We start from the raw sequence: 25,615 nt of genomic DNA, 5'->3' as shown, positions 1-25,615 counted from the left end.
ACTGCAGGCCACTTTCACCTCAGTCAAGGTCAGTGTTCATGACTCCAGAATAAGAAAAAGACTGGGGAAAAATGGGATTCATGGGAGAGTAGCAAGGCAGAAATCTCAGAAACAGCAATGCCAATCTCAGGTTTGTTTAAAAAAAAAAGAAAAGCACCTGGATGAAGCACCTTTTCCAAGCCTTTTGGGATTATATTCTATGGACAGGTGAGTCAGAAGTGAAAATTAAAAAGTTATTTTAAGACACGGGACATCTCATTCCACAGCTAGTTTGGGCTGCCCAACCCTGTTCTTGGAGATTTACTGTCCCTGAGGTTTTCACTCTCCTACACAGCACACATAAACACTAGAGCAGGCTGCCACTGTTCTGAAACTACCGTCTTAGTTCACTCTGCCAAACCGCTCATTCACATCTATCTACTCTACTAGTGGCATGTAGCACAGTAAGAACTGGGCTTGTAACCAAGGTGCAGGTTCTCGGTGACCTCCGTTGTCCTCGAGCAGTCTTACTGCTTGCTCAGTATATCTGTAAATGGATACAATGAATTCATTAAAAAAAAAAAGTGTGTAGTCGCTGGATGCGTTCAAATCTCAAATGTAATGTAATGTAATGTAATACAGCTGGAGCAGGGCTGCCAAACCCTGTTCTTAGAAATCTACCGTCCTTTTGGTTTCATGTAAACCCTGATTTGGCACACCTAATTCTGCTAATCACCAACTGAACCAGATCTCTGGCCGTTGGGTGAGATGTGCTTTGTTATTTCTGGAGTGAAAACGTACAGGACGGCAGCATTCCAGGAACAAGGTTGGGCGGCCCTGGCATAGAGGGCCGTTGGCCAGTGCTGTGTGACACACAGCCTCCACTGCGAGTGCCTTTCTAGTGACGTGGCACAGGTAAAAGGTGAGCGGACAGGTAAAACCACTATTGCGGAGGTAGCATGTGAGAACTGGTAGGGTGTGTGCAATGCACGTGCGCTCTCAGGAATAAGCCAAGGGCACATTGACATTCAACAAATATGAGTATATTTGTAGTGAAGAATATTTCAAATGTCGGTCAGGTATTTAATTTTAAGGCTCACCTTAGTCCCTGCAAGGGCTTGTCAGAGGTTAATAAAAATTAATAGGCTCTCGCACTGTCCACAGTGGCTATGGAAGAGACAAGCAGTGAAAAAGCCTTAAAATCTGTAGGGACACAGAAGTCACGCAAGTCAAAGTCGTTTTAATCACTGAGAATACTGCGCATTACACTGCAGTTGTTCCTGCAGGACTTAAATCATTGGTGTGTTGCACTGCATTTCCAGCTTTACAACACTAGAGGGCACCAGCGTTGTAAAAAACTAATGTTTTTTCTCTCTACTGGATTGGTCAGAATGTTCAATAATGCTCTGGCAGGGAAGCAGTATGTTACTGAACAAAATCTTTCTCTTTTTTCCCCTCAGAAATTAAAACATTTAAAAATGAATACAAGTAATATAAAAATTGCATATCTATCTATGAAATAAATCAATTAAACCAGTGTGCTGGATTTAATCTAATGTGTTTTATCAATTCCAAATATAAACAAAATCTAATGTACAAATCTAAATTGTCCATATATTCTATGTTCATTGGTTCTTATAAGCTCTTTTTAATCAGTCAAGTCTTTTTAAAATTACATTTTCTGCCAGTTGAGATTTATGCCTAAACATGTGGTGTGGATTAGAATACCTGTACCAAGCTACTTGTATCTCAGCAGTTAGAAATGAGAAATTACAAAATGCTCTCTGATTTTTTTTTCCTTCTCTCAAAAATGCCAAATTTCTGACAGAAGTGCAGAAAACCCCCAGTAGACTAATGAAGTTACAAACAATGGAGACGTTCTATGATCATTTAAAATCCAGCCAGGTAAGTGCACTCTTCTGTCCATCAATCAAACATTGCAAAAGTGCTGTCAATCTGGAGGTAGAGTCTACTGGGGCGTGAGATTATTTCTTCTACTGTCATTCAAACCTGATCTAATGGCTACTTTCTGAAAATTCTCTTTTAATGTGGTAAACCTCAGTTATTTTTTCTGTCTTGTCCGGTCCTTTTCAAACACGAAATCTAGTTTTGTTCCCAGAGGAGACTATCACAACCCTCATAGGTTAACCCCAACCACCAAACGCAGTAGACCTGATGTCACATCCATAACCGTCCACTTTCTGCTCGTTCAGCCACTCTCGCTGTGACGTGCCCCACACTCGGTTATAAACATAATCCTGCGCCCGCACACCGGCCGTCCGTCTCAGTGCTTCAGCAAGGGTACAGAGGTCAGAGGTCAGAGGTCAAGTTCTCACTGCTTTCATTGTGTGGCAGCTTTCCTCCAAACATTCCCTGCAATTTATTTTAGGGCCAATCGTCTTAAAATTCCAGCCCTCCCTCCCTCCCTCCCTTCTGGAGTAGGGAGAATTTCAACCATTCAGCCACATAATCTCGCAAAACCACAGTCTCCATCCTCAACCCCGACTCCAGCTCCATAAATACACCACGCTTCTACTGAAACTGAAACTCTCTTTTCAACACTGGGACAGTGCGGCAGAGGTAGACAGTCCAGGGGTCAGAAAGTAAATGTTTTTTTCATGTGCTTCTTCCATCCGAGAACTCAGCCAGCTGATTTCAATAATTAGTTGAAGAACTGTGCTAATTAGCAAATCCAGGTGATTGGGGGGGAAAAAAAAAACTAGGAAGGACTCTTACTTTCTGAACCTGGATCTTCCACCTCTGCTCTGGGGACTGTGGACCTCGGGTGTAGGAGAGGCTAACCCGGTGTGATACCCCAAAACAGACCGCCATCATATATTCACATTCTGTGAGAAAATTTAACACAGGAAAAATAATCATGGTGCACGATCGAGGTATCATTAGGTAATTCCTTTTTTCAATCCTTTTTAAATCGGTTTACATTCTTCAGTGAGCTCTGACTCCACAGTTACAGCAATGTGGCATTTCTGGCGTGGATTAGCAATACACAGAACAACCACAAATTGCCCTGAATCCGAGTTATGAATACCAGTGGAGTTCCTTTTTATCTGTTGCCAGGACATCAGCACATTCAGAATCTCCGTCATGAACTACTTACTGGAAATTGTATGATAAATACATCAATAATGATCCGTTCTCTATTCACACAGGACAAGTTCTACCGGAAGAGCTCCTGTAATGTAATTTCACTCATTATGCGGGTAACTGTAGCAGAGCTTTCGTATCGGATGAAAGAATCACTGCCTTTTCACCACGGTAACTGACCTCGTCCCGGATGTGAGTGCCATACACTGTGAAGGATGTGATTTTTCAGGGATGTGAGTGCCATTCACTGTGAAGAATGTGATATTTCAGGGATGTGAGTGCCATTCACTGTGAAGGATGTGATATTTCAGGGATGTGAGTGCCATTCACTGTGAAGAATGTGATATTTCAGGGATGTGAGTGCCATTCACTGTGAAGAATGTGATATTTCAGGGATGTGAGTGCCATTCACTGTGAAGGATGTGATGTTTCAGGGATGTGAGTGCCATTCACTGTGAGCGATGTGATTTTTCCTGCTACACCAGGTATTCCTGCTTTTTGGACATAACATTCCCATTCATTTTCAATGTAGATTCCTATATAATATATATAGAAAGCAGTCTCACCAAATTCAGCAACACATGCAATCCACCTCTGTATCTTCCTCTTTAGAGAGCTTTTTAGATTTTTTTCCCCCTTCTGTAAATTGTTTTCCATGCTGGGATGGTTGGGCGTATGGAATTAAAAAAAAAAAAAAAAAATCAAATCTCCCCGACAGTCTCCCCTCAACAGCCTCCACGTTTCTCACAAGGACAAATTGAATTCAACTGAACAAATTGAATTTTACGGGGACGTCTATTCATACAGGATTAGTACGATCTAAGGTCGTCTCCGCTTGACTGAAAAACAGAAGGTGATTCAGGGTGAAATTTTTATTCTCCAGACCTGCAAAAATTATGAGGAACGATGATTCATATCGAATCAAAATCATAGATAATTGCAATTACAGGATACATTGGGGTAAAACCGGTCCAGTGCAAACAGGGCTTAAGTGAAAAACATCTGTGGTGAGACCTCCCCCCCACTCCCCGTGCTGTGGCAGCGTGGAGAAGAAAACAATAACACAAAAAAGATAAATATTCAGAGAAATTACCTCATTTAAGTGTGGGTTTCTTACACAAAGTGCAAGGTAATCTACTTGGACAGCTAGAGCTAGTCAAGAGCTCATAACGTCCACTTTGCATGTAGGTACCGAGATGAGCTGACCTTTAGTTCAAAATAAAACAGTCTACACATTATACAAAATCACAAGCTGTAAAGACCATTATTGCTCAATAGAACGTTTTCCACTGCTAGAATTTCTTATATATTGATGATCTTGCAGCAGTGTCCAAAATAACTTCAGTGCAGCATAAACAATGGTGAGGTTTGAAAAGCCTGTAAAATGTGTGCAAAAGCACACCGTAGTGGTCTGGAACATAAAGATGGGAGTTTGGAAGTTAAGCAGCAGCTGACGTGATATTTAGGTTCTGGAGTAAATATGAACCATGACAGGTTTTTACTGCGGTCACTATGAACCAGTTAAAACGGCTACAGTGCACAGAGAACGAAATACGTTAGAAAGACGCAACACAAAGGAAGTAACAAATGAGACATCATTGGGGTTTTGGCATTCTTTGTAATTTTAATTCCCATAATTTAATTCTTCTAAATGCTGACAATTTTCACCAAAAAAAAAACATTAAAAAAAAAACAAAAAATAAAAATACAGTACATTATATATGCAAATCATAAGAGTTTTGTAAGTATACAGCCCAGAATTCTCAGACGATAAAAATAAAGCGACAACACAGAGCTGCAGGAGGGCAGAACGGTACGAAACTACAGAGCCGTGAGCTCAGCGTTAAGTCTACGATACGACTGAATAAAGACTATACCCATCAGATAACAACGGGACCAAGCTGTAGAGCAGTGGCTCCGGACCCTGTTTCTGGAGGGGCTACCGTCCTGTCGGTTTCAATTTCAACGCTAGCAACGCAGATCTCACTCAGGAGCTAGGTAGTGTTCTCATCGAGCTGCTAATTAGTAGAATCGGGTGTGCCAAATTAGGGTTGAAATGAAAACCCACGGGACAGGTAGGTCTCCAGGACCAGGGTTGGGAACCGCTGCTGTAGAGTCACGATTCAACTTTACTGAACCCTGACGTCACAACACCAAAACCCTGGAGATGAGTTGGCTGCTAGTTGTGGAAAGACGGAACGAGATGGTTTTAGAACTGAAGTGCACACAGTTCCCCCGTGCCTGTGAGAGCATGTGTCCTACAATACCTACATCACAGGCGGTTGGCATAGATTATTATCAAGTGATTATGTTAATACTCCACCCTTCTCTGTCAGCCCAACATCTGTTTGAGACTGCTGGGAGTGCGTTAGTGAGCCAGAGGCAATTCACCGCACCCCTACGAACGTAGCACACGCAGCGCCCCCTGTGGACAACACCCCACACTGCGCCAGGAACCTGCTCGTTGCTATAGAAACAAACACTCAATACTAAGGTAAAAGTCCCTTCGAAAAGGACAATTGAGTATTAAGTGCGCAGTAGTATTATTGTGTCTAAGAGCAGAATACTGTACAGCCGCAATCGGAGGGGTCTCCTCCTCAGAGCACCTGGTGTAAAAGCGCAATGCAGCCAGTGGGAAACAAAATTACAAAGTGCTTCGTATAGAATTCAAAAAATAAAGACTGGTCTATCGGCAAGCGCACACAGGCTCCACACACCTGAAGACAGCCTTGTTATCAATCACTCCGGTTCAGCTCAGATATGGTAGAAAAATATAGTCAGATGGAAATTTATTATCTATTTAATATTTACTGAAATGCACTCATACATATAACTTTAGTATTAGACCGCAGTAGTGAAATGGTTCATTATTACTACAAAAAAAAAAGCAAAAATGAAACTCGTTTTTTATTCTTGCACTTATCAATCGTTTTCTTTCATTGGCATCTTTAGGCAAGGGTTTGAGCTACACTACTACACGGTTACTACATAGTTACTACACAGTTGCATTGATAACACCACTGCCTACTGTATACAACACAAAGTATAAACACAGCTTTACAAGGCCATGGGAAAGATCTGTCCAAACAGGAGAGAGAATGAACATAAAGTCACAATATGAGAAACACCTGGGCTTGTGTCTGTCCATACGCTGAACAACGCACTCGTAAGGATCAAGAGAATTCACTCCTTTAACTGAGGGGGATATGAATCTGTCGGCCATCCCAGGCCATCCCTGCTGATATCACACAGGACAATGTGTCACAATGGGAGGATATGCTGATATCACATAAGACAACGTTCTAATGCGGGGATATGCTGGTATCACACAAGACAGATGTCTCATTGAGGGATATCCTGATATCATACAGGTCAGAGTCTCACTGCAGGATATCCTGACATACAGGACTGCACCTCACTGAGGGGATATACTGATATCACATACAGACGAGTTTCATTGTGGGGATATGCTGACATCAAACAGGTCAGTTTCACTGTGGGGATATGCTGACATCAAACAGGTCAGTTTCACTGTGGGGATATGTGGATATCACACACAGATCAGTTTCACTGTGGGGATATGCTGATATCACCCACAGATCAGTTTCACTATGGGGATATGCTGATATCACACAGATCAGTTTCACTGTGGGGAAATGCTGATATTACACAGGACCGTGTCTCATTATAGGGACATGCTGGCAGGACAGGGCCTCACCCCTCTCCAGATAACACCAATCACAACTCCTCTGCCACTACATCGCCATGGTAACCAGTCTCTCACACATCGTTACAGCACCACCTGGGGTTATGAAATGTGACGTAAATGTGTCCTTCCCCGTCTGACTCCCTAAATAAAGGAGATCCATTTCGGAGCCGGTTTTTAGCCTACAGTAAATGCCCCAGTGGAAGAACAGAGCAGAAATAACAGGCCGCAGGAAACCTCAGAAGGGAGACACGCACACGTGTACACACACACACACACACACACCTTCCTGTCCACAACACACCTGCACATATGGTCTACCTGTGGGGTAACACACCAGCACACAATCTACCTGTGGGGTAACACACCTGCACACAGTCTACCTGCAGGGTAACATCTGCACACAGTCTACCTGCGGGGTAACATCTGCACACACAGTCTACCTGTGGGGTAACACACCTGCACATACAGTCTACCTGTGGGGTAACACACCTGCACACAGCTTACCTGTGGGGTAACACACCTGCACACAGCCTACCTGTGGGGTAACATCTGCACACAGTCTACCTGTGGGGTAACACACCTGCACATACAGTCTACCTGTGGGGTAACACACCTGCACACAGCTTACCTGTGGGGTAACACACCTGCACACAGTCTACCTGTGGAGTAACACACCACACACTACCTGTGGGGTAACACACCTGCACACTTTTTCTCTGGGGTAACATCTGCACACTCTTTCTCTGGGGTAACATCTGCACACACTCTACCTGCGGGGTAACACACCTGCACACACTCTACCGGTGGGGTAACAATTACATGTACATTTTCAAACATCCAAACAGGCATGAGCACCTGCACACAGATCTCTACAGGTAATGATGAGTGCCAGCACACACACGCACGCACGCGTGCACACACACACACAGACAGACACACACGCATGCACGTGTGCACACACACACCCCTCTGCAGCTCCTACATTTGGGAAGCCAGTGGTTACACTTCAAAGGCGCTTTTTTTTTTCCAGGAGCACTGGTGGCGAAAGATTCTTCCGGATCTTTGGTAAAACGTTTCTTTTTAAGGGCAGAAATTGTGTTCTGTAGGGTGCAGCGTGCGTCACCTGTCTGACGCTAGCACGTTAGCACCGCTCACACCATCCCAGGGAAAACCGCACTGCATAACATGAAAGAAATGGCATCTTTCACTTAATAATGACAAGGCCCAATTCAAATATGAATTTAATAAAAACGTGAGCGTGTGCGAGTGTCAGTGTGCTGATGTCACGGTGTGTGAGAGACCAAGGACTGTCAGTCAGTCAGCGAGGCAGATATAACAGGTCAATGCTGCCCACCCCCCACCCTCCCTATCTTACATGCATTACTGCACAACTGCATCATGGGATGCATCGTGTGGAGACCGTCCCCAAAATGAAAAAATGGAGCCAAAAACAAAAGGATAAGAAAAAAAAACACAGAGGAAAGTATTTACAGTAGAAATTACAGTATAATACATTATTAAAATATGAAATCCATCTTAAAACACACATAACCTCTTGCATACCTCTTTTACTGTGTATGGCAACAGAGAGCTGAAAAACTACAATTACAGTAATGCATCGCACAATCCAATTAACTCCCCCTGACCCAATGGTGTGGAGTTGTACCATTACCATGGCAACTGGCATGGAGGGCGGGGCCATCCCACAGGAGATGATGTAATATTTACAGCTGCTTCAGGGCTACTACGCTGTTCAGTACAACAGCAATAAAACTGATTAAATAAGTATGTGCATATATCATCTATATATAGCTGCAATACGTGCCATGTCTGTACGTCAATGAATGTGCACACGTGTGTATAAACACACAACCTTGTTGTGTATTACTTTAATTGAACCCTTTCATTTTAGTGTATACCGACTCTCACTCTCTCTCACACCCTCTCTAACACTCTCTCTCTCTCTCTCTCTCTCACACACACACACACACACACACACACACACACACACACACACACCCTAACCGTAAATGATAAATCATAACTCGCACACATACTGTTGTCTGTACAGCAGGGAGAACTGGAAGATTAAACTTATTTGGTGTGCACCGTGTTTCTTTCGTAAGAGGCCGAAATAAAATAAATAACAGCCCAAAGTAAAATAAAAAAGACAGAACCCAAATATTCTGGAGGTCTTCCAGGTAGCGCGTGATCCCACACTCTCATTCTCTCTCCCCTCCGCCCCTCCCTCCCTCCCTCCCTCCCTCCTCGGGCGGGGCGTTTAGACGAAGGGCAGGATGCCGTACACGAAGACCGCCATGACGGCGGCGCTGAAGAGGCCGGCCACCGGCACGGTGACGAACCAGGCCAGGAAGATGTTCCGGAACAGCCGCCAGTCCACCCCCTTCTTGGACCGGATCCAGCCCACCGCCACCACCGAGCCCACCTGGTCACCGCGGCGACAGGGAGACACACGATCAGCAGCAGGAACGGACACGCGACACGCGCACATGTGCACACGCGCACGCACACACAAACAAGCACACACACATGCAAACTCACACACAAATCACACGTACAAACACACACACCGCGCACATGCACACATGCACACACGCACACACACACACACACACAGACACTGACACGCACACACAAACAAGCACACGCACATGCAAACTCACACACAAATCACACGTACAAACACACACACCGCGCACATGCACGGACACACGGACACACACACACACAAGTGCGCACACACACACAAACAGGCACACGCCGGTTAGCGATGTAGCAGGTTAATGTACTGCAGTATATGAGTTACTAAGGGAGGGTAGATTATCATCATTATCAGCACAACTGCGCATTTCACTGTGCTGCAGTCCACAGCGGTGCCTCTAAGGCACAACATGGCCGTGCCAGTGCGCACTGGTGCACCGCCATTGCATAACTTCAGAGGCTCTAATGCGTAACCGTAATGGAAACGGACACATGTGCAGTGACATTTCCCAGCATGCTCTACGTTCTCCAGAGGTGAGAGCAGCAGGTGGGATGAAACGAGAGACGCCGCTGGTGGGGGAGTCTGGGGGGGGGCGGGGGGGTGTAGGAGGAGCGGCAAGCTATTTCTGGAGGAGGGGTCAAGATGTGGGTCTGGCACAGAATGGGTGGGGTGTTACAGCACTGGGGACCTGTTCACAGGCTGATAGTGCTGCCACAGCATTACTGATGCATTGTGGGAGTGCTGGATTAGCACCGACAGCTGCTGGATGGGCAAATCACTGCTGATAATGTTGCTACAGCATTACAGATATGTTGTGGGAGTGTTGGATTAGCACTGACAGCTGCTGGGTGAGAATAAACAGGCTCAGGTGCCAAGGCCGCCATTTTGGCTCCAAGCAGACTGTGCTGTGGATATGTCAGTCAGCGAATCCCCTCACAGCGCTCTCTTTGGAAAGCACCCTGTGTGGAGATGAACAATCTGGGCACTGAGCTGCTTACCCTAAACCACACACACACACACTTCACACCAGCTGTCAGTCAGACTACAGCATTAAAACACAACATAACTAAACCACACACACACCTCACACCAGTTGTCAGTCAGACCACAGCATTAAAACACAACATAACTAAACCCCACACACACACACACACCACCTGTTAGTCAGACTTCAGCATTAAACACAACATAACTAAACCCCACACACACACACACACACACACACACACACCAGCAGTCAGCTGTCGCTACGAGGTTAAACAACATAACTCCCAACACAAAATTATCAGAACCATGTTAGTTCATCAGGTTTAAGTAACGGAGATAAATGGATTGATTACAAATTGCGTTTTTCTAATTTTTCAATCAGTGATGTCACTTATGCATTTTTCCCTCCAGTGGTGGCGCAGGTGTACCAACAGGTGGTCGTATTTGCTCATATTTGCAGCACCTGCTTTAGTGATGACAGGGGATCCCAAAAGAGCATTTGAACATGGGCCTCCATGTCTGTTCATCGCACAGGTGGGCTAGTGTAAATAAGCATGGCTGGGCAGTGTGTGTGTGTGTGTGTGTGTGTGTGTGTGTGTGCGCATGTGTGTATGCAAGTCTATGTGTGTGTGCGCGTGTGTGTGCGCATGTGTGTGTGTGTGTGTGTGTGTGTGTGTGGCAGAGAGGAAAAGTGCACAACTGATTCACTTGATGGGAGCGACTCTAGAGAAGCAGTGGCAGTCAGCGGTGATAGATGCTGAGCTGTGCTACACACACCAGTACCTTGCAGTGAGTGGAACTTATTGGGATGCCCACATTTGAGGCAACAAGCACAGTTAGAGCACTCATTACTTCAATGCAAAACCCACTGTGAAGAAATGGAAACAGACAGAAACAAACAGGACAATGAGAGGGAGGAGAGGGAAAACACATGCAACAGGGGCGGAGCCTCAGCCAGCCAATGGGAGGCCAGGCGCTGGACTCCGCCAGCTTCTCTCAGGTGGCCACGAAGACACCAATCCTGTCCGGGGAGGGGAGTGAGACCACAGCGCCCCCTGGGGGTTTCTGGGGGGGGGGGATAAACTCACGGCTGGGGAACAACTGACTATGTGTCAGTGCCATGGCAACTGACCGTGCGTCAGTCTCATTGCGTTGCCACTGGTTTTCATGGCCCTCCCACCCATATATGGTACAGAACAGTTAGGGGAAAGAAACAGCCCGTTCACCCCCCCCCCACCTTCCCTACCCCAAAGAGCAGCGTGGTCTCACCCCCCCACGGGGGCGAGCTGCGAGCCCCGGCGGCTCGGTCACGTGACCCAGGCGGCTGGGTCAGGTGACTCAGGCATACCTTGCAGTGTGTGGTACTGACTGGGAGTCCAATATTGGAGGCGAACACAACAGTGAGCGCCGATGCCAGTTCAATAGTGAATCCACTGCGGGGAGCAACAAGAGATAACCTTCACAGTCCTTCCTAACATTCATTATCATACCGGTCACACGCAACACCAGCTTACCACCGGGGAGAGAGAGAGAGAGAGAGAGGGAGAGAGGGAGAGAGGGAGAGAGGAGAGAGAGAGGGAGAGGGGGAGAGGAGAGGAGAGGAGAGAGAGAGAGAGGGAGAGAGAGAGAGGGGGAGAGGAGAGAGAGAGAGAGAGAGAGAGGAGAGAGAGAGGGGAGAGAGAGAGAGAGAGAGAGGGAGGAGAGAGAGAGAGAGAGAGGGGGAGAGAAGGGAAAAAAGGATAACAGAGAGTGGGAAAAAGGAAGAGAGAAGGAGAGTAGGAAGAGAGAGGGGAGACAGAGGAAGAGACAGAGACAGAGAGAGTGATTAGAAGAGGGAGAGAGGAAGAGAAACAAAGTGAGGGGGAGAGAAAGACTGAAAGAGCATGAGAGAAAGAGAGAACAAGAGAGGGAGAAGAAGAGACGGGGAAGGAGAGAGGAAGAGGGGGACAGAGGAAGAGAGACGGGAGAGATAAAGAGACAGAGGAAGAGGAGGAAAGAAGAAGAGAAAAGGGGAGAGACAGAGGAGGAAAGAGAGAGAGAGAGAGGCAAATAAAACTGAATAAATAGAGGAGTGCATGTCTGGTCTTTGTCACTAATAAAAGAGTGTGTACGCATCACTGTTAACAGCATTCGTTGGAATATCTTTGTTCATTCAGAGGTGAGAAGTGTGCGCATGTGTTTGTGAGAGTGTGACTGTACGAGTGCGCACGTGAACGTGTGTGTGCTCCTGCCCCGAATGTACCGTATGTGCGTCAATGTACTTTTCTCTCGGTGCGCGTTGACACAGCGAGATGGGGGCTTCACCCCCAGATTGAGCTATCAGTCCTGACCCCTCTGTGACCCCCCCCCACCCCCCAAGTCCGTTCCGGCTCCTCAGGAGAAGCACGGTGCCAGACGGCTGACAGGATGATGTAGCTAATCGGGCCTCTTCCTGGATACGGACAGCCATTGAATTAGGAGGCGGCAGATTTACCCTCGGGTCGGAAGAGGGGAGCACTGGAGAGAAAGAGAACAGGCTCTGGCTCGCCCCCTCTGCTCCCCCCACCCCCCCAAATCCCAGCTCTTCAAAACAGCTTTTGTGCGCTATTGGGGAGGACCCCCGCTGCTACATTCCATCTCCCAGAATGCCGAGGGTACGCTCACTTCCTGCGGCTGTGTGATGTCCCAGCCAGGCGCCGCGGTGTCCTGCCGTGGGAGGGGCGTCGGGGGCGCAGACCCCAAATAAACCCTGCTGGGTCCCGCTGCCCCCCCCCTCCCCACCTTCCCCCCAGCTCCTCCAAACTCCTGACCCAGAGAGTACGGAGTGTGTGTGTGCGTGTGAGTGTGTGTGGGTTTGTGTGTGTGCACGTGTGTGTGCGAGCAGGTGTGCGTGTACGTGCGTGCGTGTCGATCTCCGGCATGCATTTCCCAGAAAGCCACGGGGCGGCCAGAAGGGGTCGTGCAGGGGGACCTCACCTAGAGGGGGTGATGGGGGTCAGGTCTTTCCCCATGGTCTGAATCACCCTGCGCCCCCACACCCACAGACCAGCACAGATTCCCAAACCCCCATACAGCAGCAGCCAGATGGGCGTGGCAGCATCCTGCATCACCCCGCCCTGCTCGTAGATCATCCACAGCGCCACCAGGGGGCCAATAGCGTTACTGCAGTGCGGGAAGAACAGGGAGAAAGGGACGTTTAACATCACAACAGGTCAACCTGCACACTTACACTAACACACACACACACACACACACACACACTCAGACACACACACACACACTAACACACACACACACACACACACACACACACACACACACACACACACACACAGCAACCGCAACATACACACCTACAGCGAGACACACACCTACACTACAGCAATCAAGTCATACCAGTAGACTAGTGTAGGTGGTGAATGTTACAGGTGTGTGTATACAGGGCATAATGGCGTTAATTCAGGTGTGTAACAGGGCATAATGGCGTTAATTCAGGTGTGCATTACGGGGTTCAGGTGTGTGTAATGTGTTTCAGGTGCGAACCTGACGTCGTTGCCTCCGTGGGCGAAGGAGCCGAAGCAGGCGGTGAGGATCTGCAGGAAGTGGAAGAGCAGGAAGACCTGCGGCTTGTCCTTCTCCTCCTTGTCCTCGTCGGCGGGGTCGTCCAGCGGCTCCGGCCCGCCGAGCGGGCCGGCGGCGGCCAGCTTCATCTCCACGCCGCCCTCCTCCGCCTCGATCTCCGCCTCCGCCACGGCGTTGCAGTAGCTGGAGTAGCTGTCGTAGCGCACGCGCTTCTTGGAGTACGAGACGCTGTCGCCCACCAGCTTCTCGCTGTCCTCGGCGGCGGCGGCGGCGGCGGCGCTCTCGCTGCGCAGCAGCGGCTGCACCGGCATGCCGCAGATGGCCGCCGTGTAGCACGTGTAGCTGTTGTTGCGGCGCAGCGCGCGGTAGTTCTCGACGGCCGGCCGCGGCCCGCCGTCGTCGTCCAGGCGACCCAGGTGGATCTTGTGCAGCAGGTCCTTGTACAGGCCGGAGTCCTTGTGCACCGTGTGGTAGACCTGCCCGTCGCTGCGCATGTGCCCGTCGAACGAGAAGCTGCCGTTGGACACCGGGGACTTCAGGCAGCCGTTGGTCATGGAGTGGGTCCTCCCTACGGGACAGACCGGGACACAGGACTCAGTGGAGGAGAGAGAGAGAGAGAGGGGGACAGAAAGAGATACGGGGGAGAGAAAGAGAGGGGGTAGAGAAAGAGTGACAGAGGGGGAAGAAAGAGAGATAGAAAAGGGCAGAAAAATAGAGAGAGAGGGGGAAGAGAAAGAGAGACAGGGTAGAGAAAGAGACGGAAGGAGAGAAAGTGATAGAGGGTCTGAGAGAGAGAGAGAGAGAGAGAAGAGACAGGGGGAGAGAAAGAGAGACGGAGGGAGAGAAAAATAGGGGGGAGAAAAAGGGAGAGACAGACGAGAAGAAACAGACAGAGGGGGAGAGAAACGTGGGGGAAGAGAGAGAGAGACAGAGACTTCCCTACAGGCTTACCATAGACCCGCCCATTGGGCAGCACTGTGCCCCCATTGGCTAAGCCGCTCAGCTCAGCCGAAGCCTCGGCCGCTCGGCCAGTCAGGGGGACCACAGCCTCGTCTCCGCCCTTGGCCCCCGGCAGCTCCTTAAACACCGGCACCTCCTCCTCCTCCGGGATCTTATCCAGGCTCTCGTCCGAAATGCGGGACAGGGCCTGCTCCTTCTTCAGCCGACCTGGAACACCGCACCCCAAATTAAACACGGGTACTGAACCCCTGAACCTCACCTGTACACATGGGTACTGAACCCCTGAACCTCACCTGTACACATTGGTACTGAACCCCTGAACCTCACCTGTACACGTGGGTACTGAACCCCTGAACCTCACCTGTACACATGTGGGAACTGAACCCCTGAACCTCACCTGTACACATGTGGGAACTGAACCCCTGAACCCCACCTGTACACGAGGGTACTGAACCCCTGAACCTCACCTGCACACGTGTTGCCGGTAGTTTAATTCACCTTTGTTTAGTTTGTGTTCTGAAAGAAGTTTTCATTATTTATTAAGAGTCAAGTGTTTTAGTCAGGTCAGGTATAAGGCCGTCAAAACCATTATTTCTTCTCTGTGCTCGTCTGAATTTTAAATGATGACCCATTATATAACGCTGAACTCCATCGCCTACTACAATTTATTTTTCTTTCCTTCTTCGACTCTCTAATAATAACATCCCCGCGCAATCATCCGCTATCCACGAACGAATAACATCCACGGACTTATCATCCGTTACTCACGATGCAACAACAATAAGTGCGGGCCATTATCCGATAAGCATCTATTTCCATTGGTCTGTTTATGCTGTGTTCTATTATTAATGTAAACTGCGTTGACATGCCCCGTGAGATAATGCACGTCAAATGAACACCGACTAGCCTGAAGGGAGCAGCACTTTACTTTTGTTCCCTCTGTTTCCCTCTTTTTGTGCTCCGTCTGTACAAATGTTCCCTCACTTTCACCAAAGAGCTTCCAGCCAATGAAGAGCAACTGTCTTCAGACGCAAGGTGTTTGGGTTGCGTTAATAAAAACAAATCAAAGCCAAAGCTGGTTTGTCACAACTTTATCTTGTTCTCTTATTTTTGTACCGGTATTCATTTCATTGTTTTCATTTCGTGTATTTTTATCAAGCTTTTTTGCCTTTGCTGTTATTGTCCTGAGTGTATCTGTATTTTACCCGGCATTTCATCCCTCTGTAAAACACACTGAACTGCGTTTGACTGGATGAAAAACTATAAAATCCCATTACCACAAACAAATAATTTCATAATTTTTCAAAGCATTAAACCGGTAAAACATGGATTACATTTTTATTAATCATGCAGTAATTACGGTGTTTTGCAAAAGCAAACAGGCAAGGCAGTGTGTGCGTGCGTGTGTGTGTGTGTGTGGGGTGTGTGTATACCACACTCACTTGCGATTTTCCTTCTCATCCACGGGCACACTAAGAACCAGACGCCGGCTGCACACAACAGCGCACCTGCCAGCGTTATCAGAGCTATCGCCCAAACTGGCAGCATCTCCAGACCCAGTACTGCCACACAGGGAGAGAGAGGTCAGGGTTCAGAGCACATCACTCGGATGGATGACATGCACAGACTGGTTCTCTAGCACAGCACAGGACGCTTCTACCTGTGGGTACAGTATATAAGACTGTGTGTGTGTGTGTGTGCTTACAGTTTACACACTAATGTAAAATAAATACAGAAATCTCTCAGTTCTAATCCAGACTGCGCTCACTGTCACAGAACACAGCAGCACAGGTGAAAGTGGCAGTGTTTAACACGGGTGAGACTAGCACAGGCGTGCTTACGGGGAGCTCCAGTGTACATGATGGAGAAGGTGTTGATGCCGATGGTGGTGGCGTAGAACAGAGGTAGAGCGCGTAGGCCGTTGGGAACAGGGTCGTCCTGTGGAAGGAGAACACCCCCACTCCTAAAACCCAGCACACCACACAACTGCCCCCCCCCCACACGTCCAACACACTTCCCTGCTTGCTAAACCCCCCCCCCAACCCTAACCCAAAAACACTCACTCTCCTGTAACTCCAGCCCCCCATCACCACTACCACTCACTCTCCCATAACCCCATAACCCCCCCCCAGCACCACCACCACCACCACACAGGCTGCTCTGTAAACAGGAAGGCATCTCTGCCCCTCCTACTCACCCTGTTCAAGATGAAGTATCTGATCAGGAAGAACAGGAACCCAGACATCAGACCAGAGAGGAGAGGAGAGATGAACCAGGAAGCAACTAACGTACAGGGAGAGGGAGATACAGACAGTGAGAGAGTTAGACACGCGCGCACACGCACACACACACACACACAGACACACACACACTCATTACACAAGGTAGTGCCCCTCACCGATCTTCACCAGTTGCATCCACTGCACACCCTTGGTGCCAATGGCCACCATAGAGAACCCGATGGTGGATCCCACAATGCAGTGTGTCCCGGAAATGGGCAACTTCAGGAAGGAAGCTATGAGCTGCCAGACAGCCGACCCTGAGAGGAGATCAGACACATCACACTCATTACACAACCACTCTCAAACCTGCCATTCATTCAACTGCACTTTATAATAATACTGCCCATGCACAGAACTGTCCATTCATCGGGTGCATAATCTCACAGACATAACTACCATTTTTATGGGGGACCTTTCATGTATACAGACATGTTTACAGTGGATTTATTTTAGGCGTTAGGTCATTTTCAGGGCTTTTAAAGGGATAGCTCACTTACAGGACTTTTACAGGATAGTTTACTTACTGGGCTTTTAAAGGATAGTTAACTTACTCTGTTTTTAAAGAAACAGTTCACTCCATAACTCACCTCAATGCTGAACTGATCAACATGCCTGTGTTTTCAAAATTCAGCAAACCTTTTCGTTGCTTTTTTAAATTCTTTTCTGTTTGCCAAAGGCAGAATTCTGCATCGCTGTGACCTCTGCAGACTAAAAATAGTTTGTGTCTGAGCAACTCCAACTCGCTGGAACAGAATGACAAAATGGCCTTCGTGTCACTTCCACCAACTACCTTCAGACAACCCAGACCTGCTGAAAACGAGGGCAGCTCAAAATGGGACGTCCGGACAGGCGCACGCCAATTCACCTTTTCCTCATTGACCTCTAAGCATCTGTTGAAACTCTTCATCTGTATATTCGGGCTTGAATAAATAATGTTTGGCAAGCCTTCTGCTATTTTCCAGTCACTGCTCCGGTCAGCAATACAAACTGCACCCGTCTAATGTCCTTGGAATATTTACTACACACACGACCAAACTCCATTATTGATTTCAAGTTTTAAATTTGATGAATCACATATTTGCGGGAATTGATAAAAGGCCCCAGAGCCGTCCATGCCACCTTTGACCAATAACAAGTGTTCTTGTTGCCAAGAGCCAATCAAAACTCTCCATACTGCAGTTGGATAAAATGTCACACTTTACTGCACAACGCCATTCTATCCCTTCTCAATATGGAACTGCGCTGTACCACTGCGCCCATCTTAATCACCTCTGATTGTTCTTCTCCTAAGAGAAGAGTGTCACCAAGAAAAGCGGATCGGCTTTGGGTAAAAGAGGCAATCCTGTATAACGACATATTTATCGTTAAAGCACGTTTCGTGCGTGTGGAAAAACCCAATCCCCCCCCCCCTCCAAAAAAAAAGGGCAGGACGTACCGACCATGGCGCTGACCTCCCCGGCCATCAGCACGGGCACGGTGTCGTTGTACAGGTTGACGTCGATGATGCCCTTCCGGATGGTCTCGCCCACCTTGGCGCCCAGCAGCATGGAGCCCAGCGTCTCGAAGATGGAGGCCAGGATGCAGGCCTGCCGCAGGGTGACCACGCCCGAGCCCACCGCCGTGCCGAAGGAGTTGGCCACGTCGTTCGCCCCCACGGAGAAGGCCAGGACGAAGGCGATGATGAAGCCCACCACCACCATCCACAGGTACGCCTCCATATCCATCTTTGCCTCCTCTCGCCGGTCCAACGTCTACGCCGAAATGTAGTGTGAGGCCTTGCGCTCGCTCAGAAAGGGCGTTCCGCTAACAGACTCTCTCTCTCTCTCTCTCTCTCTCTCTGTGCTCCTCTGGCTGTGCAGGAGGACCCTGTGCTCTCCGGTGCAGGAGCTCTCTGGGACGAGGAAGGGAAAGGGGAGGGGGGGGCAGCCGAGTGCTAACTGGGCGTTTGGGGTTCAGTCAGAAGAGAGTTTCTCTGGGCCTGCAGGGGAACACATTCCATATTTCAGCTCTGAGAATGGCCAGCTGATCTCCACCTGCCAGGGACACAGACAACAGGTTACGTTACACCTCCGTGGGAACGCAACAGCCACTTTACGCCGCCATGGAAACGCAACAGCCGCTTCGCATTGCCCTGGAAACCCAACTGTCACTTTGCATTGCCATGGAAACCCAACAGGTAAAGAGACTGGCAAAGGAGACAAAGACATCGCCAGCCAGACGTGCTGCTACACGCCGGGGACAGAACTGAACGTCCGGAAGGCAGAGAATGGGGGGGGGGAGGGAGGGGGGAGGGGGGAGGGTGGAACAGCGGAGCAGAGGGAGGGAGGGGGACAATGAGAACGGCAGCGGAAGGTGGAAAGGGGCTCTTCCCCGAACAGCACTGCTGCCCGACGTTAGCAGGCCTCTAAAAAAAGCCGCTCTTCTGAGAACAAGATGTGAGCAATGCAGCCCTACAGAGGCACACAGTCACGCCTCCCCCCCCCACCGCCGCCCCCGGGCCGCAGCAAACCCCCTCGCCCCCCCCTCCTCACAGGGCCCCATGGCCCCAGCGTCCCATGCTTTAACGTCCCTGGAAAACATAATGCTTCTAAATGCCGTAAGTACATATCTGCAGCAAGTCTATTCAAACAAAAACATGTTTATAAATTCGGCCCCAATCTGTAGGTGGAGCCAGACAGATGAACGGCTCAGCCCCTGACCGCATAATTAAAACAAGGCCTACATAAATATAAAAGGGATCAACATGTTATCCTGGGAACGGGGAGCAAAGGATTGTGGGTATGGAAAAAAAATCGAGATAGTGCCGTCGGTTGGTTCCAGAATGTGCTTATTCACTGTGTGACCGGCCAGACCACAGCCCAGGCAAAATAAGGCGTTCTGGGACGGTTCGCCCCACTGCATTCTGGGATAGCTCGGCCGAGCCTGTCCCAGGGCTACCAAACTGGGGGCATATCCAGACCTCTCTGTCAGATTCTACGCAGACAAAACAAGCTCATCACTTCGTCCACACTGACACACACACACACACACACACACTGCACCGGGTCCCTGAATGATGGTGTGAATGTCATGTGAGGTTTTACGGGCGGTCATCAGACTTAACTTTTAAAAATGCGGATTTCAGCTTTAGACAGCTTAAGTAAATACCAGTGTTCAAATTTAATTTAGAAAATAATTACAGCCGCGTCACGATCTTCGACCACAGCTTCTCATTTTCCTCTGTTTTTTTCAAATGGTGAAAGGATTAGAGCAGACCAAGCATTCAAGGCAAATCACACATCCAGGTGCTAAATTAATTATGGTTTAGGGGACAGATCCACGGCAACAAGGCTACAATGTTCTTTCAATCTTCAGACCATATTTTTTGTTCATGTGCGACAAGCAAACCATGATAAAAGTGCCCATGATAATCATACCTAACAGGCTGTATGACCTGTACAACCTGTGTACCGGTGCAAAACCTGTACACCACAGCCAAAACTCACCAAACAACAGCCGGAGCATTGCACACAACAGTTACAGAAATGGTGCAGACTACAGCCACAAAAAAAACTGCAGCCCACAGCTACAGAAACACTGCAGCCCACAGCTAAAGAAACAGTGCAGACCAAAGCTACAGAAAGACTGCAGCCCACAGCTACATAAACACTGCAGCCCACAGCTACATAAACTGCAGCCCACAGCTACAGAAACACTGCAGACTAAAGCTACATAAACCCTGCAGCCCACAGCTACATAAACACTGCAGCCCACAGCTACAGAAACACTGTAGACTAAAGCTACATAAACACTGCAGACTAAAGCTACAGAAACACTGCAGACTAAAGCTACAGAAACACTGCAGACTAAAGCTACAGAAAGACTGCAGCCCACAGCTACAGAAACACTGGAGCCCCCAGCTACAGAAACACTGCAGACTAAAGCTACAGAAACACTGCAGTGTGATGCGTGAGAGTTAGGGATATCATCATAGTAACACTGCCGGCTCTCCACAGTAAACTGTGCAACAAACACGCACAATCACTAATATACACACATGCAGGCACACACGTATTATCTCACACTCATGTATACACACACAGGCACATGTACACGAGAGCTATCATATTTCAAAGGAACTGGATGTGAAATAATCCCAGAAGTACAGCATAGGAGACAATCTTACACAAAGAGAGGGAAAAAAATTACATTGTATGTAATCTGATGAGAGTGCAAAAGAGGCAGAGAAAAAAAGAGAAGGAGAGGCAAAATGAAACAGAGACAGAGAGAGAGAGGGAGAGAGAGGGAGGGAGGGAGGGAGAGGGGGAGAGAGAGAGAGAGAGAGAGAGAGAGAGACTCTGCCATCAGCTACACTCACCTTCAGACCAAGCGGTAATCTGTACCTCTTTACATCAGAGAATGAATGAGTGAAAAAGAGACAGAGAGGAGAGCGAGAGAGCTTGAAAAAAAGGCAAGAGAGCATGTGTGAGAGACGGGGAGGAAAAGACAGAGACTGAGATAGATGGAAAGAGATGGAGAGCGAGATTGAGAGGGACGGAGAGAGAGACTGAGAGAGGGAGAGAGAGACTGAGAGAGGGAGAGAGAGGAGTAAGACAGGATGCTGCAGTCGGGTCGAGGCACGCAGATTAGAGCAGCTCCTCACAGCAGCATAGCAGCTCCATCGCCTCTTAAAGCAAGGCATCCGCATCACCGCCCGCTCGGCCAATCACAGAGCAGGAACCCGGGTAGAATGGACAGACCGGCAAATCAGCCGTGAAGAACACAGGGGAGGGGGGCGGAGCTTCCAGCCAGGAACAGGTCCGCAGTCCGACCAAGGACACGGACAGGAGCGTGTTTATTCAAAGAGAACAGAGTAAACGAGCGCTAGAACCCTCATTATGAGTCACAGAGTCAGTCACTGAAAACAACATTGTCCTCTGTCCCACACCCCACTCAACATTCTGCCTTTCAATCCGACATAAAGCAGCAAAACTATAACACACACACACACACACACACAATGACAGCATACTCTGGGTGGAGAGCGATACAATTACTGCTTTTATCTGCCCCCGGCCCCTCTACAAACCATAACATCCCATCATCCCATAATATGTCCCTTCTTCTCAATTAGGCTGTGGGGATGAAGCTGATCTCTCTCATTCTAGTACGCCTGCAGCTGATCTCTCACCCAAACACACCTGCAGCTGCTCTCTCCCACCCTAAAACACCTGCAGCTGATCTCTCCCACCCCAGCACACCTGCAGCTCATCTCTCTCGCCCCAACACACCTGCAACTTATTTCTCTCACCCTAACACACCTGCAGCTGATCTCTCACCCCAGCACACCCACAGTTGATCTCTCTCACACAGACACACAATGATAATTACAACAAAAGCATAAAATAAAGCTATTGGCTTCCTCACAGACTAGCAGTCAAAGCCACAAAGATTAGAACTGCACAGCTGAAATGATGTCGCCTAGCTATGGGACACGGTGGTAGCTGCATGAGCGTGGGGCACAGCGGAATGAGAGATAAATGATTGTCCGGTGCTAGGCCTGGCACTGGGGAGCAAGCACCGTGCGCCATCAGTAAATCACCGATCCTGTGATGAGCGAACCATTATCACAGGTCTCGGGCAGAGGGCAGCTAACTAGCCCGTTATTTAGCGAGGTTAATGTCAATGAAACTCCTTTTTAAAATGTCAGCTGCATTCGGCTAGCAGGCATACCACCATGCACTCTGCTCCTGGCGAATGGCTGAAGCTAAGCAGGTGGGGGATTTGTTAATACTTGGATGGGAGACCTCCACTGAGAAAACTAAGTTGTTGCCGGAAGTGGTGTTGGTGGGCCTGTAGGGGGCGATCTTCCCTCTGGTCAAATAATCCCCAGTGATGGGGATACTGTGCTATAGGAGATGCCATCTTTTGGATGAGATGTTAAACTGAGGTCCTGACTCACTGTGGTCATTAAAGATCCCATGACACTCTTCGCAAAGAGTAGGGGGTTCCCCGGTGTCCTGGCTAAATTCCTAATCTGGCTCTCTCAACCTGCCACCTAAATCATCCCCTGATTTAGCTGGTTAAAAATTGCTCTCGCCACCTCAGCTGATGTGTGGTGAGCATTCTGGCACAAAATGGCAGCTGTGCATCTTCTGGGTGGGTGCTACAGGGTGGCGGTGGAGAAGCCCACTCATCACCGCAAAGCATTTTGAGCATCTGGAAGAGTGCTATATAAATGCAATGTTTCATTCATTCCTTTGAATAGCCGATATGCACTGCAACATAATCTATAGCTTACGAAATCAATCCATCTCAGGCCTTTTAACGGTCAGACACAACAACACCGCTTACACAAATGCACAATTTTACTGACTTTTAGGCAGTATTATTCTGTTGACTGCTTATTGCTGGCAATTTCATTTTCACAACTTCATAAAAGTTTATTCAGCTAGGCTAACTTCAAAGGTTATTATTAAAATAAAGAATTGTATTCACAATGAACGGGTCAGAAGGAAGTTGGTTTTTAATGGAATGTGCTGTAGGCCTACAACTTGATGTTGTTGGCCTACAAAATGGATGAATCGGCTGGCCAACTAACCATCTCAGTCCCAGTAAAACAACAAGCGTATATTTTTTTTAAATCATATTTAATTCTTTTATCATTTTTTTTAATTTTTTTTATTTTTAATTAGAGCCTACGAGTAGCCTACTTTATTTTATCCAAAACATTTAATGAATTTTACATTTTTTGTTTCTTTGACCTACGTGATGATGCTTTGAATTTCAAATAGGCCACAACGAGTGATTTGCTTGCTAGTTCCACCACCGAGCCGCACAGTCGCTGCTCACAACAACAAAAAAAACAAGTGGGCCTCAGCAAACCAATAAATGTCCACGTGTCGCGTTCTCACAGGCTGTTTAGCTGAAGGAGACCAGGAAGGTGATGTACGATTGAGGAAAAAAAAGGATTCAGTCGGAAATAGGCTATAATTGAAACCGACTCCACCAATCCACAAAGTATAGGAAATTGGGAACAAAAAGCATGTTGGGAACTGCTGGGCTGATAGATTGGACATCGCGCACCGGTCCCAGCAGAGGGAAGTGGGCAGAGGCCGGCTTCCGGACACTCTCTCACACATCACAGGCAAGACTCTACAACGTGAACGACAGCTTTTATTTTGTATGATTTATTATATTCAGAAGGACGGAGTGCTCGGGTTCAGCCGTCGCCCGAGACCCGTCGCCCGCCCGGTTCCGACTCGAAATCCCGAGAGGCGAGTCCGAGCTGTGGACCCGAACCCCCTCGGGTCCCCGGTCCCACCTCGGGGTTTTCGGGTCTCACTCACAGCGTCAGAGTAGCGCAGGGGTGCACAACTCCGGTCCTGGAGGGCCGACCTGCGTGCTGGTTTTTGTTCCAACCGATTACCATTTCTTTCTCTGCTGCTTCTCTCCTGTACTTGAGCACAGTTAAAATCTCTAGGATACACTTGCAGACTGTGACTCTAGCTGTTGCTTATACACACGTCAGGTCAAGACATGATTGGGCCAATTCAATAAATGTTGGAAAATGTTGGCACAAAATCCTGAAATGGATTGGGCCTTGTTGTGCACCCCTGGTGTAGTGTGCAGTCAGTGCCACAGGCTGGGGCTCCCCTGTCATCAGGCCGGGAGTGTAAACAGGGCCTCACCTGCAGTCCTCTCAAACAAACAGTGATTAGGCACACCCCAGCACCCTCTCTCACCACCCCTCCCTCCACCTCTCTCTCCCCCCCCTCCATTCACCTCTCTCTCCTTTCTTCTCCCTCACTCTCTTCCCCCTTTCTCTCCTCCCTCACCCTTTCTCTCCCTCCCGCACCCCTCATTTCCCTCCCTCCCTCTCTCGCTCCCTCCCCCCCCCCTAGGCATCGTAAATTTTATGTTTCACCCTGCAGCAAATTCTCAATGCGCTCATCTCTCCCACTGAGTTCAGTTAGAGGAGTGGCTCGTGTAGCACTTTTAAAGTGACTTGTAAAAAAAACAGTGCCGCCTGAGTCAAAACATTTTATAGCATCAGCTGTAGCGCAGTTTCTAAGTACCGTCTTCGGTTAAGCAGGGGTTTGACCGTAGTTTAGGATTCACAGACGGGCTTTTTATCAGACATAACGAGACTAGATTTTGCCAGTTAAACTGGCAGGTCTGTAGGCCTTTGGTCCGGTACGATTCACATTTTTATACACTGGTATTACGCAGCCTTCTCTACAGTCATCAGGTATTTATCCAGTTTCCACAGATCGCAGGCGGTTTAGAAATAATCCTCCGGTCTCTGAGTCCTCTAGGGTAAGAGCCATGAGGAATTTGTACTTTTTCCTAATACTCCTTATCCGAGTGCGTTTCCAGGGTGTTCATTATCAGCATGTTTATTACCTTGTCTCTGGTCAGCCCTAAACAAAGGAACTGCAATGCATCTGCATGGTATCTATGAGCGCAAAGAAAAGGTTCCCCTGTCATACACTTTTAAATGTTCTTGTCATTCAAACTGTCCTTTTTCTACTACAACGATGTCACGAG

General features: G+C 48.3%; 1 protein-coding gene across 21 annotated transcripts in view; it reads right to left on the bottom strand.

Annotated features, from left to right (window-relative positions):
- Positions 1-4,682: 4,682 nt before the first annotated feature.
- Positions 4,683-25,615, bottom strand: part of slc20a2 (solute carrier family 20 member 2) — a 31,224-nt gene continuing 10,291 nt past the window's right edge. For 3 of the 21 annotated variants that reach the window (XM_064297127.1, XM_064297130.1, XM_064297129.1), the window contains exons 2-11: positions 18,522-19,119; positions 17,203-17,343; positions 17,002-17,087; positions 16,646-16,742; positions 16,247-16,366; positions 14,796-15,011; positions 13,806-14,412; positions 13,239-13,424; positions 11,632-11,716; positions 4,683-9,239 (exon numbers count right to left, since the gene is read on the bottom strand). In XM_064297127.1, coding sequence (XP_064153197.1) covers positions 9,075-9,239; positions 11,632-11,716; positions 13,239-13,424; positions 13,806-14,412; positions 14,796-15,011; positions 16,247-16,366; positions 16,646-16,742; positions 17,002-17,087; positions 17,203-17,343; positions 18,522-18,810 — 1,992 coding nt within the window. In that variant the 5' untranslated portion in view covers positions 18,811-19,119 and the 3' untranslated portion in view covers positions 4,683-9,074. Of the gene's footprint in view, positions 9,240-11,066; positions 11,152-11,631; positions 11,717-13,238; positions 13,425-13,805; positions 14,413-14,795; positions 15,012-16,246; positions 16,367-16,645; positions 16,743-17,001; positions 17,088-17,202; positions 17,344-18,521; positions 19,120-21,443; positions 21,742-25,615 lie in introns of those variants that run through there. The other 18 variants (XR_010323851.1, XR_010323847.1, XR_010323843.1 and 15 more) reach the window with 18 other exon arrangements.

This window comes from Anguilla rostrata, chromosome 10 (genome assembly GCF_018555375.3).
Source record: "Anguilla rostrata isolate EN2019 chromosome 10, ASM1855537v3, whole genome shotgun sequence".
NCBI lineage: Eukaryota > Metazoa > Chordata > Actinopteri > Anguilliformes > Anguillidae > Anguilla > Anguilla rostrata.
Note: the sequence above shows the minus strand (reverse complement) of the source record. Positions and strands in the feature narration are given on the sequence as shown.